The sequence below is a fragment of the Corvus brachyrhynchos genome, unplaced genomic scaffold (assembly GCF_000691975.1).
Source record: "Corvus brachyrhynchos isolate BGI_N302 unplaced genomic scaffold, ASM69197v1 scaffold258, whole genome shotgun sequence".
Lineage (NCBI taxonomy): Eukaryota > Metazoa > Chordata > Aves > Passeriformes > Corvidae > Corvus > Corvus brachyrhynchos.
The window spans coordinates 4,512,160-4,529,736 of record NW_008240122.1 but is presented as its reverse complement, the minus strand read 5'-3'; the positions used below and the strand labels follow the sequence as shown (position 1 = coordinate 4,529,736).

The 17,577-nt window shown below is 37.1% G+C and overlaps 1 protein-coding gene across 2 annotated transcripts in view; it reads right to left on the bottom strand.

The window, feature by feature from the left end:
* PRKCE (protein kinase C epsilon) overlaps positions 1–17,577 on the bottom strand; it is a 283,601-nt gene that overhangs the window by 77,932 nt on the left and 188,092 nt on the right. For both annotated transcript variants that reach the window (XM_008641713.2, XM_017744864.1), the window contains exon 10: positions 17,029–17,202. In XM_008641713.2, coding sequence (XP_008639935.1) covers positions 17,029–17,202 — 174 coding nt within the window. The remainder of the gene's footprint in view (positions 1–17,028; positions 17,203–17,577) is intronic.

The following is a 17,577-nucleotide window of genomic DNA, read 5'->3' as shown; positions in this document are numbered from 1 at the left end:
TCTGTTAGAGCCTGAACACAAGAAAAAACCAGAATGTTTACAATAACTTCCATTTGACGAAGTGAAATTTACTCAACTCCAGTTGTTGGAAGTCTGTATTTTTCAGAGTACTGTACTGAAACTATTCTTGGTGTATTTTTTGTCAGCAGAGTATCTCTGCAAGTTTCTTTTTAGAAAATCAGATCCTAATTGTTGCTTGCATGACTTTTCCCCTATGCCACGGTTGGACTGCATAATGTTTTTTCCTGCCACATAAGCATGTCTATAAGAAGCCCAAACAAGTTCAGAAAGAGTTATATAACATTTTTTGAATTTTTGGGGACTATAATTAAAGCGATAAGATTATGGCAGAGATCCTAGAACAGATTAAGCACAGAATTCTATGATGAATGAAAGTTTGGGTCATTAAAAGTGCAAACCTAGGGTTTTTTTCTTTTAACCACACTCAGTTCAACAGGTAGGACATAAAATTTTGCACTTAACAAGCACCTTTAACAGGGATCAGCAAGAGTACTGACGTATACATTAAGGAAAAACAAAAATGGATTTAAAAAAAAAAGGCAAAAAATTTCTGTTAGCAAGCCTGACTCAAAATGCCTGTGCTGTGTCTAGATTTAATTACATGGAAGGACACAGATCTAAGAAATTTACAGCAATCCTTAGGGGAAAAAAATTCCTAAGAACTTCTTACAGAGATAACTTTGATGTTCACAAGACCTAATCCACACTGAAATCATGTGAATCAATAGTTTCATAGATCTTGAAAGTTGTCTCAAGATAGAGCTTAATATTTACTTTAACATACTGAGTGCTGGGAATAGGAAGTTAAAAGACTCCGTGGCCTGAAAACTGGAAGAAAAGTGAAGTTACCGAGCCTCCAGCATGTATCATGTTGGTTTCCAGCAAAAGGAGCCTTTCTGCTGAAATGAACAGCTCACACATGTAACACACTCCTCCATATTTCTCTTTGTACAGATAATTTCTCTCTGTGTTAAAAATCTGCCAGTCTTGTAACACAGAAAATAACCCCATGGACACCTGTGGTGACTCTCCTCTTGCTAGATGATGACCAGCAGGTATCACTTCCATGCACCATCAGTCACAAGCCTTCACCACTGAGCACTCTTCTTCCCAGTGCCAATGAGATTCAGTGGGTTTTTGTGCACTCCAAAGCACTTTTATGTGTGATTTGAACTATTTCTCTAGTATTGGGTTAAACAGAAATGTTAAAAAAACCCCATCTTCTGTTAGTACATATGAATGAATTTAAGTAGAACCCATGTTTAAAATCACTGCAGTGGATCTAGCTTTAATATTTATATATATATAAATATATATACATATATGAAAATTCAAATCAACTTAAGAAGAAAAGTCAAGCTTTTTGGGTAAGCAAAAAAAAAAATTAGAAGGGCAAACTTTCTTAAATAGTTCCTAATTTCAAAATTACAGCAGACATATTAAAAAAGGTTTATGAAAATAACTGATGTACACAGGTGAAGCTGGATCAACTCTAAACTACCAGGACAGAAACATATTCTCAAAAAAGTGTACGTGCATGAATATACAAACATGTTGCTGCACATGTTTTATACACATGGTTGGGCTGGAAAAACAGCAACAGACTGACCTGTTTCTGTCTCCTGAAACAAACTGTCCTGAATCCTTTTTTCTGATTTAGAACAGGAAGCAGAAACTGTTTCAAAAAGTAGTCAAGAGTGTGTACAAATACAACCTCACGATAGACAATCAAAATAGGCATGGCAAACTCTTGTGCATGCCTTTCAAATCACTTTGTCTATTCCACTTTCCAGTGTTACCCATTTCATCCCACAAATTACTGTAACAGTGAGTAAGGCACAAAGTAAGTGTAGCCAGCAGGTTAAGGCTTGTATCTATCTGACTGAGCCGGGTCTTGTTCAGACACAGGATGTCAAGACTGCAGACTTCAAACCAGCAGCCATGCACTTGGCAGTGATGCAAAGCAGAGCAGTGGTCAGAGAGCAGGGCTGATCCTGCCTAGAGAGCTCACAGCCTGTGAGAAGATAGTGACAGGCAGTCACAGGCGATATCTCAGAAAGTTCAGGAAAAATTGCCCGAAGAAAGGAGAAGACACCAGGACGTGCCAGTTCCTGAAAGATCGATGTGTCTGGAGAGTGCTAAGACCAGTGTACATTATTCCACAAATGCTCTGCAATCTCTAGCTGTTCTCCAAATTAAATGCTGCATTTGATACACAGAAATCTACTGGCCAATTTTTTCCTGTCCTTTAAATATGCATGTTCAGATATTCTACATTCCATTTGGGATCAACCATTATAAATCCTCTACTGCATAGGTAACATACCGTCTAATCCACATAATCTAATGCTGTGCAGAAGTGAAACAATTACTTCCAAAGATAGACATGGAAAATGACAGCATGCCACCTTAAGACTATAATCAATTTATGTGTAACAGCTACTACAGAGGCTTCACTGACTACAAACACTACACCAACCAACAATACAAAAAATCCACCAAAACCCAGAAACAAAACAGCAACTGCACATGCTGCTCACATAGCTGCAGTGCCAAAAGCTGAATTTCTAACAGATGACAAAATGACACATCTCATCGGCAATACATACTTCTTTCTGGTCACTGCAAAAAAATAAGAAGGCTAATGTTTCTGACCCTTCTGAAGCCAGAGGGAATATAACCATTATCTTCAAAAGGATCAAAACTGACCCACAAATCTTGTTTTCCATTCTCATGAGCAACTTAATAGCAATCATGAGAATAAAGAGTTTAGGATCACTTCTAAGGTGATTACAGCCACAAAACACCACTTTGAAAAACCTGCAGTTCAAATTTTCTTTTCACTCTTTTAAGAAGAAAATCCATTGCTGTCTGGATAGGCAGGGCTACATGGGGTTTCTCAGCTGGCTTACTGTCCCAGCAGTGAACTGCCACTGAGGAAAGTGACAGCCTTTTCCACACTTGCTGCCTCGCAGGCACCAGTATCAGGCAGGTTAGAGCTCCTCAAATGACACACAGATTATTTTTTGCTGCTTCAGTTTTCAGCTCTACCAGAAAACCAAGTCAACTTATCCATACAAGGGCTTAGTGGAACAGATACAATGGAAAGACTGGATAGCCCCAGCAAGGGGGAGCAGAGGGCAAGACGTCCTCATCCTCCAGCAGCAGCCCGTCTCAGATCAGTGTGCACATACATATCATTGCACTGCACTATTAATTGGTCAGTGTTCCAACAGCCTGGAATAAAACGTGTTTCGTTTCTGTACAAGCAGATCCAAATTGTTTGCTTTCCATTTTTTACCCCTCAATAGTCAATTTCACTTTTTCAGCTTCATTGAATTAAAGGTCGTCACTACTAAAACATACAAACAAAACCTGATTCCCCCATGCCACACAACTTGGGCAATAACCTGAGAAAAGTTTTCAATGACACATACCTGCCTGTCAGATACAGGCTGAGTACATTTGCAGTATTCTTTCCATAATCATTCTCACCAGGTGACACACTGATCAGTAAAATGTTATAGAACACTCTTGAAATCTATACAGTGCCACCACGCAGTATCCTGTGATTCATCTTTGTGAGCCTAATCAAAAGCAAAATTAATTCTATGAGTTCTGGATCAAATCACAATTCCAGCTTCAACTTCTATAGCATCAATTTATTGTTCCTTACAAATAAGAATAATGTAAGGAATGTGAATTTTATTTGTAATACATGGCTTTAAAGACAGAGTTTTCAGCACCCTTTTCTACATATCAAGGCTGTCTATAAAGAACATATAAAGATCACAAACATGCAAAAATAAGTACAGGTTTTGAAAGCAGAAAGTAGATATGAAGAACATCGATAGAATCAGTTTTGTTTCTTACCTGTGAAAAATTCCATCTCTAGAACAACAGCAAGTTTTAAAGTGAGTTCAATGGCCTTTTATACTAAGAAAATAAGCAGAAATGGCCAGTGCGTTGGTGAGAGTACAAGCATCAGCTATGAAAATGCCAATGGCATTTACAAACAGTAGAGTGATGGCAGCTTCATAATACTTGAAGAAGACACGAAAAATTCCTTTCAGGAATTTTTTTCCACCACATATGCAAAGTTAAGGCAAAATACCTTTCCTTAAACAATGCATGAGTAATGCATTTTCTTTGGATAATGAAAACAGAATTACAACTAAAAATTTTGTAAGACCACCCGTAATAGGTATTTGGTGAATTTCTAAAAAAAACCCCTAGCAGTATCAAAGATTGCTGACACATACTCTCTATCCTTTCTGGTAGACAAATGTATTTAAATTCAAGGTTTTATAAACAGACTATTTTTCTTTTCACTATTAATTAATTGATTTCACTTTGTGTGTCAGAACAGCATGATTATATTTATTTTTCTAATTTCAGGTTTTAAAATTTATTTATTTATTTATTATTAAATTTTAAACTGGAGTGTTCTGTCCCCGAAGCAGCAAAATTTTTCAGCATATTGAAGAATATATTATATAAACAACCTCTTGCTCACAGTCATCTGCATCTAGAAAACAATAATTAGTGAACTGTATATTTATGAAATCATAGAATCAAAAAATTGGCTGGAAGGGACCTTAAAGATTATCTAATTCTGATCCCTGTGCCATCACCCCACTAGACCAGGTTGCTCAATTAGAAAAATTATGTCAAAGGCTCACATAATTATTTTAAAAATAAATAATAAAACCCCCCATGAAGTAACTCCTAATGCATTTATCTTACTTTTATTGCAGTTGTGGTGTTATGTGAAGGCAAAGAGAGGGCAAAGTTTTTGTCTTTCTTAGCTCAGGATCAAAACCCGCACAGAGGCCACAAGAGCTGAGCTGACAGACCAGCACAGCAAGCCAGTAAAGCAGAATGATGCAACCAGTGTCTGACAACTAACCAGATTTAAAAAGAAATCTCATGTTTTAGGAGAACAAGAACACCATTTTTCTTTATACAATTGCAAAATGTTGAATTTGTAGTTTATATTTGCCCCACTGGTTTTACGTTGCATTTCTACAACTGTTCCTGGACAAAAAAAATGTCCAGGGAATAAAACATGCTGCAACCAAGGCCCAGTGTAATATTTCATTCTAAGAAAAAGTATATTAATCATTAAAAAATGTTCTCTGGAATTAGGAACAAAAGAGCAGTGGGAACAATTTGCACGAACTCAGCCTTTGTGATTCAGTAAATACACCAGCAGTGATTTGAACCTTCCCATTCAGTATTTTGTGGTTGTGCAAACCCAGCACTTCAAAGCAAACTTCAGTTCCACTGACACAGTTTCCCATGTCTTTAGTTCCATAGGGGAGAGAAAGTCTTTTTGAAAATTTCACCTACTTTCACCTTGAGGCTTTGTGAGACTCCTTTGAAGTTTACAACCTAAGGTTTCTATGGGACAAGGATTTACATAATTCAAAGAAGAGCTTTAAGGAATGGTCACAAATTACTACTTTTTAAATTAACAGACATCTATTCTTACAGGGAAAAAGAAGGAAAAGAAAAAAAATTAAAAACCTTAGATTTTTTCCTTAACAGATTATCATATTTTTAACCGTTTAAGCATTCTACTGTAACCATCTAATAATTTTATTTGTACTCTGCTTATCTTTCTGAGACCATCAGTAACTTGACAAAGGCAGTAACTTGCAAGCAAAACTTACGGGTAGGACTAAAAAAATTATATAATTCTTCATTGTAACATGATAAGATCTGACAACCTTTTATTCCCCCCAGAGTTTAGATTTTTTTAATTCAAATATAACAGAGTAAGATCAGCTTGCCAAGACATAATGTTCTCTCTGCAATTACTTGAATAATTTAATTTAGCATTTGTTTCAAGAATATTTTCAAAAAGAACCCATAAACTCATATGTCCTCTAACCTCTTCAAGCAGTAGCTTCCGCATTTCCTCAAAGAATGTAAACAACTTTAAAAACAACACAGTACTAATGGATAAAACATTATTTTTCTCTGTACAAGGCCAGTAAATATTCCCCCTTTCTCTCAATGCTATTTACAGAATGATGGTAACTGTGCAATCAGATAATGGTTAATGAATTTTAATGAAGTCTGCATTGGCTATCAAATCCTGAACTTGGTGATATTTAGATTCTGGGGAGATGCCCATGGCTTCTTAGACCCAAATCATCAGTCTAAATCCAGTTAAAAACAGAGTGAAACAATACTCAGATATTGGGTTACACATGTGGCTGAGATTACATGTTAGCCTAAGGGATACTTGAACCACGTCGAGTGTTTTATATAATAATACCACATTGAAGAGCACTGCAGAAAGCAGTTAATCTCCTCAGGCATATCACCCAGCAACAATTCTTTCCTAACTTTTCCCACAGATTCATGGCAAATTTCCAAAAGTTCAGAGGTTTGGTGAGTTTAAGCCTCTTTAAATTCTGATTCCTATCTAAAACTCCCTTAGTTCTGATCCAAAAATCTCATTAGATATGATCTTCCCCTTTCTCATTATGCTAGAAAATCTTTGCAAGCTTCCTTTCCTGTTGCTGTTGAAATACAGCAGTTGCCATTAAAGGCCTTGCTCTTGAATACTGCCAGCATGAGAACATGTAGCACAAGACTGAATGAGTGAGACTTCAGGAACATGACCATCAAGTTTCTCACGTCTGAATGCAACCAAAAATGACTTTCCAGGAGTTAATTACATCACAGGGCTATGCAGAATTTTAAAGCCCTGAAGACAGACCCTCTTCCTGGCCAAACCTTATTACATTTTTACTCTTTGATTGTCTAAAAATACAACAAGAGAGATTTCTTGCAAGCCCAAATAACCTAATTAATTTCTCTTTTAAAATTTGTCCCCTACTGCATGGGTCCATAAAGAAACCCATGTGTTATATTCATCAATATATCCAACACACCTATTGTCCTTTCTGAAAGTTGTCTATACTCAATCATTTCTTTAAGAAATGCTCAGGTAAATGTATTAAAACATGGCTGAATTAAGTTTTTAAAAAGCTTTATTTCATTTGGACTTGATGATCCTTGTAGGTCCCTTCCAATTCATCATATTCTGTGATTCTGTGATTTCTACTGCAGAAATTCAACAGATGAACACTGCAGACTGAAAATTGGAAAGAGGATGGCATCACGCTTTGGCATGCTTCTTAATTACATCTAATGCATTATGCATGATGCCCTTTTGGCTCTGGCATGGCATTGCCAGCTGTGGCTCACTGCTGAGGTTCCTGAGGGCAAAGCACAAGATAGTGTAACACTTCTCTCTTTCTGTCAGTACCTTTCCTCTCAGCAATGGAAAAAGCAACTTGAGAAGTGTTCTACCAAATTTACTATGTACTGTTTACCTGTATTACAACAGGTAATACTTTTTCTATGTAATGTATGGATAACAGAACATTATGGACATGCATATTGAAATACCTGCAGCGAGTCCTCCGTTTTTTCTATCTGATAAGCCTCACTCAGTATGTTTAGTTGGTATTTCCAAGTGCTCAGATACATTATTTCCCTTCTCTAGAAGATGATGAAAATATAGTGCAGCTACCTTGGTTTTGAGATTTTTAATGGCATAGACACTACTTGCAGAAAATATAATTTAAAAGAAAAGGCATAAATACTTATACTGCATAATAGGGCTGTCTGTTTGCAGATGTGGTATTAAGAGGATTTCTCCACTTCTTGTGGGTGAACAAAATGCAATGCTCACCAACAACTACATTTCCAAATAGCTTCTCACTTTCAACGTTACCACAAAAAATATCATGTGCAGAAAATATCATGTGCAAAGTGCCATCTGATTACATGCAAACCTGCCATCTTTGACTCAGGAAATGCCCAAGTCATCATTTATCTCATGATATTGGGATAATATTCTGGAAAAAAAATCATTATATGCTTTACATTCTTCCTGGACATCTGCTTTGGCACTGTAAGAGAGTGGGCCAGACATGCTGTTGGTTGCTCTGCTCATATGTCTTATGCAGAACATAAGAACAGAATTCAGTTTTGTCTTTTCTTTGGCCCTTTATACAAAACAGTTCTCAAAAGGGGATGAAAGGAATCTAGCAAGAGCTTTAAAATTCACATTTCAAGACAAAAATACATGAGCACACAGAAGTAATGAAAACCTATAAATACATGCAAAATCCCAAGCCTACATATAACATTCCCTGTTCAACACGTTTTCATAACCCTTCCTGAAAATGAAGGTCTTTATGAATACCCATTGATCTGTGTAAGCCCCACATACTGACTTTTTTTGTTTTTATGATAAACATGAGTTACCTGAGCCAGGCTTGTTCAATACCTATTGAAAGTCATTATTCATACATCTCTCTTCACTGTCTGGATTTCTGCAGCTCTAAAATGCAACAGTGACCTTTAAAAGCATTAATTGTATCTACTTTATTTTCCATACTTTCCTGTTTCCAGAACTTGATTAATTTTTGGCAAAGCATATACTTCACACAGCTGAAAACCCTGGCAATTCCAAGTACAAATTAGTCAGACAACAGGAAACACTGTCCAAAATTCTGCTGTCATTTAAGCCATCTTAAACCCTCTGAAATGAGTAAAGCTGCACAGAAGAAAATAGTGTGTTTTATTTTCAGGGTATAATTTTTTTCTACAACTCAGGAAGCAGTTTTAAGTAGCAGAATTCTGTGTGATTTTAATATTGGGTTTCTGAAAACAGAAAAGAAAAAATAAGAACCACCACAGACTTTTCAAGAAACTACTTATCAATAAGGGTGTTCCAAGTCAGTTATTTTGTGTGATTCTGTGAAGCTTCTTGGGAAAACTTATTTATAGAAGCTTATGAAATGGATCCCGTTCATCCTTCTATAGGCTGAATGCAAAGTTAAATACCTAAAAAGACAATTTTCCTCTTTGTTAACTTGGCAAGGTGCCCATACTCTGTAAGGAAGAGTTGCAAGTGGATCTTTCTTGGCTGTATTAAGGATAAATGGGGTGATCCCTCTAGGTCACAATTTAGATTATGGAAATATGCAGACTTAATACTAGTTGGTATTATTCTATACACAACTGAAGCAGCTAAGTTGGTAAGTTAACCTTCAGAATGCCTTCCATAAACACTCTTTGCATTGCTATGAACTATGTATTAATAAGCACAGCCAAGACTCGGAAGGAGTCTTTACTATTCAAGTTTCCTCAGTTCTGAACAATTAATGATGAGATACATTTTACCTGTACATATTGTACAGATTTATGTTTACTCTTTCTTACTGTTTGTGGAAGCTGTATATACTTTTCACACAGTATTTCAGCCGTGGTGCAGAGATTCTGTGGACTCACAGGCCCACAAATGACACACCACTCGCTCTCCTCCAGGGAGACACTTCTCTTAAAGGCTGAGTTGATGTCCTAGATCACCTTTGTCGTAACTTTAAGGAGATAGAACAAGGCACTGAATACTTCTCAGCTTACAAAATGGCCTTGGGCTCCCCTTACGTGGGAACACAGAGAGGTTCCCTACATGCTTCCTTACACACAAGCATGAGACTGTGGACTGGGTGGGCATCACTACTCTTACATGGCCCACAGTAACTATGCAAGAATAAACCCTGCATCAAAACCCTGTGTTTGGTTTTGCTACAAGCACTCACCCACAAGTGAGATAAAATGGCATGAACAGGATTCCCTTAAACCTTCTCACACACCCATCAATGGTGTAAAAAGAATCTGATGGTGTGGTTTTGAGAAGAGATAAAGCATAATTTAAGCTATACCCTACCCAAGTTTGGCCCACACGTGGTGTATGGAGCAGAAGACATGCCAAAATTACTCTGTGTAGATGCTAAAAACAGCAATGAAAATTTTACTAAAGTTGCAAACCCAAATGTTTTGTAAATTCCACTTCATTCCCATGGTGAAATTCTCTTGTGTACTATTATAATTTACTAAGATTACTGTTGTTACAAAAAAAAAGTTGTATTAAAGTGCCCACATGAATTCTGAAGAGAATCATTTCCTGCATTTAGAAAAGAAGCTGCAGAAGAACCAGATTTTATACGCAGTTTCCTTTTCCTTGACTTCCTTTGGGGTGCGTTAGTTGTTTACTTGTAAGAGCAACACGTAAAAACCACAGTATAAAATGTTTCCCCACAATCTCTTGTGTGTCATGGGCTTTCTTTAAATAGCATGTAAAACGGTCAACTGGCACAAATAGGTATCCCAATAGCTACCCATGTGAGCATTAAATTTTCACTTATTTTAAAGACAGGTTTTATTGCTGCAAATTAATTTTTATCCTGAACCCATCAGAGCCAAATTATGAATCGTGTTTTATGGCCAAAAAATACCAGAAAAAGCACAAAGGGTGCTAGGACAAGGGACCAGTCATGTACTCAGGTCTCTACTGTCCAAAAGAGGGAACCAACACCAGTTGTGAGGATGGTCTTGGATGTAGGTGCAGAGGAAGGACAGAAAGGAAGGTCACAGCACATGTCTGCAGAGTGACAAGATGACAGATCCCGTTATGAACCAGTCAGGCACATTGCTTCCAAGCGATGCTGCCACAAGTCATATTACCCTTATCCTTCCCACTCTCCCAAGGCAAAACTAAACTGAAAGCCACAATCCAGCTTTAACATGCAGGATTTCATTTAAAGCAGCAATATTCAATTATCCTGCTGGATGAGGAACAGTACCCCATTTCCACAAGAGTTGTAAGATTAAGAATGCCAGATCAGGAACTAACCAGAATGATGTTAACACAGCCAAAGCACAAGCTCACACAGAGATTCTGTGGACCCAGTGAGTGAGGGCACTACTCCAGTTTCAAAGTCTGATACCCCCTTCACCTTGTTTGGATAACAATATTCCTGTCTCCTCTGATCTCTGCTAAAAGATAGTGTATAAGACAGACAGACTTGCCAGGAAAGTTACTGGCAAAGCATCTGGTAGATACTCCGAAAATTTCTCCCCTCTAACATGCCTCAACTGGAGAAACACACTTTTCCCTAGATCAGAAGTGTATAATATGTAATTCCAGCTACTCTGTCCAAGAGATATGAAAACAGCACCTTTAAGGCCCTTAGCTCCCTACCTGTTATCCTAAAAACCTCATGTCTGCACATGATCAGATCAGGATTAAAATCCTGACGTTGAATTTTATGCTTGGCTACACTAAGATGTCTTTAACACAGTGAACTACTGACATAGTTAACTCTAAAACCCTAACATGCAGGCATGAGGACCAAGGTGAAAAAAAAGTCAGCACAAACTCCAGCTTGCCCTCACCTACTTCATGACAGCAGTTGCAGTGAATTCTGGCCACAGATGCTGGCTCAGGACTATTCCCAGGATTGCCAAGGCCTCCGTTGGTTACAGCAAAGCAATGCATGGAGCTGCAGCTGCAGCACTCACTTGTATACATGCAAACTAGGAACAAGCCCTAGCTTTGAGAGGGTGTGAAAGAGTCCTGTTCAGTTTGGGTGCTACATCACAAAATAAAAGTCCTTCCTGTCTGAAAGAGGAGCATTTAGACTGATGGATGCTGGAGGAGTAATTTCTCCTGCAGGCCCTTGATGAGCCTGGCTGCACTGGTAGCCTGACTTGAAGTTTAACACTAAAGGGACTAATGTGAACAATGAATCTTCAGTGAGCTAACCAGGCTTTAATAATCCTTCGAGAGCAGCTAGCAATAACTGAGCTGCGTAATAGCAAGTTTCCCAAAATGGGGTCATCATGCTGGAAACAGGGGCTTGTGTGTGAGAGAGAGACAATGATTACAGTATTTGATCATCAGCTTCACCGTTCCAACTATTCTTGACCATAGTGTCTACTTTCAGACAATGCAGTGATCGTGGTCAGTGCATTCACACTGGGTAGCAGCCAACAAGAAAGCTAAATTTAACATACACACAATACAGATTTCTGAAAAACCTTATTCTGCCAAAATTTTATACATTTACATAACTTCTTAACTGTATGATATACGAAACATCAGCAGATACTATTCTAACTTCTAGTGCTTCAGGAAATACTCTGAAGAAAGAGTCAAAGTCAGTATATTTTAATTTCTTTTTATACGAACTACCTGTATAAACCAGCTGGGAATTCAAAAATACTTACTGTGTATGTGCATATATAGCAACACAGATAAATAAAATATTTAAATTAGGTTTGAATATAAATGTATATAAATGTATATAAAAAGGTACCATAATAGAAACAGTATAAATAACATCACTCCGTGCTTACCCACCATTTTATTCTACCTTTTTACCATAGTTAACACTTATCTTTAAGAAACCTTTATCAATAATTTTATATTTAAATTGTATTAAAATATTTTAGCATTAAAATAGCTAAAAATACAGGGGTTAATTTAGTCTTTTGTCTCACACATACAAATCCAGTGAAGCAGGGATAATAATGAACAGAATTGGGCCCTAAAAAGTTCTAATTTGACACTAATCAGTAATAAAAGGCAATGCAAACTTGTGTTAAACTGATTACACCCATATAGCAATATCTGTATAATGGCTTTAGCTGCTTAGCAACAAAAGTACAAGAATACCAGATAAAATGGATTATAAGATCTGATTAGTCCCAGATGAATGTAACAGTGGCAAGTCAGTTAGGTTAATTTGCACTATATATCATAAATGACACTCCTCTGAGCTATAATAGCAGAAGACACTTAATTTTTTCTGTACAAATACACATAAAAGAAATAAGACTTTATTTAACCTTACCAATTACAGTTTTGGTCACACACTACAGGGATTCTTCCTAAATTAACTTAGAAAACATGACTTAAAGAAATCGTAAGTATGATGATTCTCTTTCCTTTTTGTGACTTTCTTACAAAATAACTCACTTTAAAAATGGAACTCCATTTTACACCTTTCCATTGGACTTCCAAAACCTTCTTGGAAACATTTAAATACAAGCCACAGTGGAAGGAAGACTAATTACTCTAGGTTTTTAGAGGGGTCTGATGCAGACAGAGGTCCAGGGATTTTTCAGAGTAACAAAGAGATGTCATGAGAGCTGAAATGGAATGAAACACCCTGAATTTCAGCTTTATAAATGCCAGACTTCTAGCATTACTCAGAGTGTGCTAGACAGCAGAAAGGAACAACACCTGAACCACAGTACTCACAATCTAGGATAATGCAGCAGTACGCCACTAGGCAGCATGTAACACTTAAGGGATCAACATAGTCATCCCGGGTCACTACAGCCTCCTCTTGATGCCCTTGTGCCACATCACATGGCTGATCTCTGCCTTGCAACACCAGAACACAGGAAAGAAGTGAATGGCCGTGCAGGCCAGCCCAGGAGCTATGCTATGGATAGATACACTGATTTAACATCGCAAGGAGGAGAAATGTTTTCATGGGTGGCCTAAGTCTGACTGTTCACCTGTAGTAACTGACTTTCTCTACCCTTTATTTAACTACTTATTTCCTCTAAGAGAAATGCTGTAATGTTGACTAAGGCCCCTTTGCAAGTTCTGCAACTCTATCATTCAACAGGAACATTTTTGTGCACTAAAAATACTCTCTACTACGTCTGTTGAACATAGTGTAACGAAAAGAGAAGGAGAGCACTATTTTCAAACCTATCTAATTTCATGAAGTTCAATAAAAAAATCAAATGCCAGATGTTAAAAGCAGCAGCTCTGTAGTCTTCTAATTTTATAATGAATTATCATAATAAAGCTTTCATTGCCTTAAATAATTTAAACCCCATTTTATTTCTTAGGTATTTATTAGGATAATTCATTATAAATTACAGGGTGTGCACATAGATGTGTATGCATCTCATGGGGTAGAGGTCTAGAAAATTTTAAGCACTTACGAGGAAAGCTGACAGGGGTGTAGGAGGAATTAAGTGAAGCTACTTATATTTTCTAGACCTTTCCATAAAAAGCACTTTAATTCTCACAGTTCAGAAACATCCAACTGTGAATGAAGACAAGAATGTCTTCAGAGAAAACATGTCTAGAAACATTTAAGTCCCCTTTGTCAGCCACCTGCCTGAAGCATTACCAATAAAACCTCCTGTTGACAGTGTTCCATAGTTGATCCCTGAAGCAGGGTATGAGCTTGGAAGGAAGAGGACACTGAAGAGGGGAACCGGGCAGCATCAGATTACTGTCAGGTAAGATACCCCTTACTGAAAAATCAAGGGACCAACACACAGAAGAAGAGAAAGAGAAGATTGAAAACAGAATGGAAACAGTAGCAGTCTGAAAATGCCCTATGTTTTCTCAAAACCTTTATTGAGAAAACAATACCTACACAATGAAGTCCTGAATATTCAAAGATGATGATAAGCAAAAGTCACTTATTACAAAAATGCTGTACCCTGTATGCCAGGTCTTGGGCAGGTTTCACCATGGGAGTGCCAAATACAGAACACAGTAGCCATCGTTCATATTCCCACTGACAGAGCACAGGCAAAACCCAACTCAAACCTCGAATATGCTGAGAGACCAATGACCATACTCCAGCAAAACAAGAAGGGAAATGCTGCCATAGCGTAAGAGTGCTGAAAAACACTATCCAAAGGTGACACAGTTTTAGAAGATATGCCCCAGTAAAAGAGTTAAGCTCCTTCCACATAAAAAACCAGATCAGCTGAGGCACTGCTGTAGATTTTACCTTCTTTCTGATGTGTAGGACTGGGCTGTGGAGATTATACCTCAAACTACTGCAGACAAAACATCCTGTATCAGCTTTGCACACTTTATCCCAAGCTTTGGAACTCTCTCAACTTCCATATCACTGAAGAAGATTTCAAAACTATTCCAGAAGTACAATACTTGAATATAATTTTTTTTATATGTATCTAAAATGCTGATGGGGGGGGGACTTATTTTTTGATGGGCTTAAAGCAAATTAGTTTGATAAAAGTTTGCTTTTGTATTAAGGAGGAACATAAGAAGTATCAGTCCCAAGAATATTTCTTTAAAGTAAGGAAGTTAGATGGAACTGTAAAAAGAAATTAGAAATATAGGGCTAAAACCACACTAGTGTATAAAGTATGTTGTTGTTAGCCATGATTTGGCACAATTTCTGAATTCCAAAATAATTTAAAATATTACCCCTTACTTGTTGTGATAATAATAGATTCATTTAGTAAATGACACTAATGAAAAGTCTGCTCCATGTAAAAAATAAATAATACTGAAATGTACTTACTGTAAAAAGCATATTAGGCAACTTTTCTACAGTGTCTTCAGCTGATTACTGAAGGAAAACACTGCAGCATATAAAGTCAAACTTCTACATTTGCATTTTTGTGGAAGAGGAACAAAGTAAGTAATCTCATTACATAAAGACAACCTCTGAGTGCTTTGACAATGAATACTGAGTCAATCTTCCCATTAAGTCAGGGTGTATATGACAAGTGTGCTCTACTTGAAATATAAAATTTAATTCCAGCATGATCACTTCAGGGACCAGTTCTGCAAAGTACAGCCGCCACGGCATGGCACGCAACCATGGCGTAAGTAACCATACACTACTGGGAAATACACTTAAAACCCATTGTATTACAGCCCTCATCTCAATAAAGCTATTTTAACCACAGACAATGTTTGCTCAAGCAAGTTTTTCTACCTGTTTTTCTACTGAACCTGAGAAAATAATTCAGTGACTAATTTACTTGGTACGTTTTCATTTGTCGCCATTCATAAATAATGTATAGTTTTAGTAAACATATTGCTTTTGCTTTTTCATATGTTTTGGTGTTTGGTATATTTGGTCCCTTATAAAGAATTCTTTGTAAATTGTTCATAGGACATGCTCAGGAAAACCCTTCAACTTTTCAACTGTGGATTTTTAATTTGACTAGGTATCACTAGGTGTAGTTTTGATTGTTTGATAAGAGACACTAGCCTATGACTTGTAACTATAAACCACTTCAGTATGAATTCCTCTGAGCTCAAGAAAAGCCACAAACTACAGTTTCTGATCTGAGAAGAGAGAAGAATCTTTGATGAATAGCTTTGGAGAGCAGGGAGGTAGGGAGAAAGCATGGTACAAAACAGGGAAGAGCAGGTCAAAAATACAAAAGGAAAGGAATCTCCAGGAAATCAGAGTAGTAGCAGGAGAATCTTCTGTCATAATTCACTGTATGTAGAACTGATCTTTACCAATGTTCTGCCACATGATTCACATCAGGCTGCTAATACACTTATTTACACTCTAGGGAGTGCACTAAAGGTCCCTTTCTGTTCACAGAGTTTATACCTCACCCCAGTACAATCTTTTAATCACTTCTTTTATCTGAAATAACATGCTTATTCTAGTCACAAATTTTAAAATAATATGTTAAAACATTTTAAGAGCATGTTCACACATATAATAAAAGTCTGAATGTGAAACACCCTTCACAGACATACACGCCTTCCTGGGCCACTGCTTTGTGTCAGCTTCAAAGCATATAAAATGCTGGCACATTTTCACCATTTTAAGAACTGTATAAACATATTACTTGTTTGCTGTTTCCATATTCAAACCACTATAATCTTGATCCTACTAGCCATTTTCCTACGGCTTTCCCACCGTGCTATTTATCTTTCCTGACAACTTTGCTAGATGATCTTTTAGTCACAGCTTTTCTGCAACTCTACACACAAGTATTGCAACAGTGGATGTTAAAAACATTTGTACTTCATTCAATAAATGATACATGCTATTAATGTACCAAAGAAGCACAGAAAATGGCACCTCGGTAGGCGCCAATCCACCTCAGTAGGTGCCATTTTTGTGTATTCGATGCATGTGGGGTTTTTTTACTTTTTAACTCGTTTACTGCCATCTCCTGGTACTTACACGGTAATAGTAGCTACACTTTTTAACAGCAGCCAGTACTGCTGTACAATACTACTGAAATGCCAAAAACTTACCAGAAATATTTTCAAAATATTGCTCCACTTCTTATGTTGTTTTCTTTTAGTCTGGAAATAGTGAATGTTATTCCTTGGGCAGAAACTAGTAAAAGACTCATGTAGCTTACCTTTGTCTGGAAGCAGCAGTAAAGTTGTGTTAAGTATGGATGTTTCCGTGCTAATGCCAGAATTCTCTTTTCTGTCATTGTACAGTCTACATCATCATCTTGAAGTATGACATCTTTCTTCAAGACTTTCACTGCATATACTTCATCTTTTCCTTTTAGCTCAGCTAACATTACCTAAACCAAAGAAAAATTCTGTTTACATATGAACAACAAATGCCATAAATGCAGGGTTTCATACGAGTTTGACCGCACTGAAAATAGAAAGACAGTTACATACCTGCCTAAATCAAGCTGCAGTTTATAAAATAAAAAGTACCCCAATTTTAGAAGCATATACCTCTGGTATTCTTTAAATTTGAAACAGAAGGTATCTATTCTTTTTGTTAGTTAAGTATCTTAATGAGTACCTATTAGTGAGGTCTCAAAAACTAAACAAGGAAGGAAGTTGATGTAAACCAGAAATTTATTTCCCACTTTTATCTCCCACTTCTGGTAGTGAGATTTGAGTGTGATGGACTTTGTATACAATCTGAAGTTACCATTCCAGCT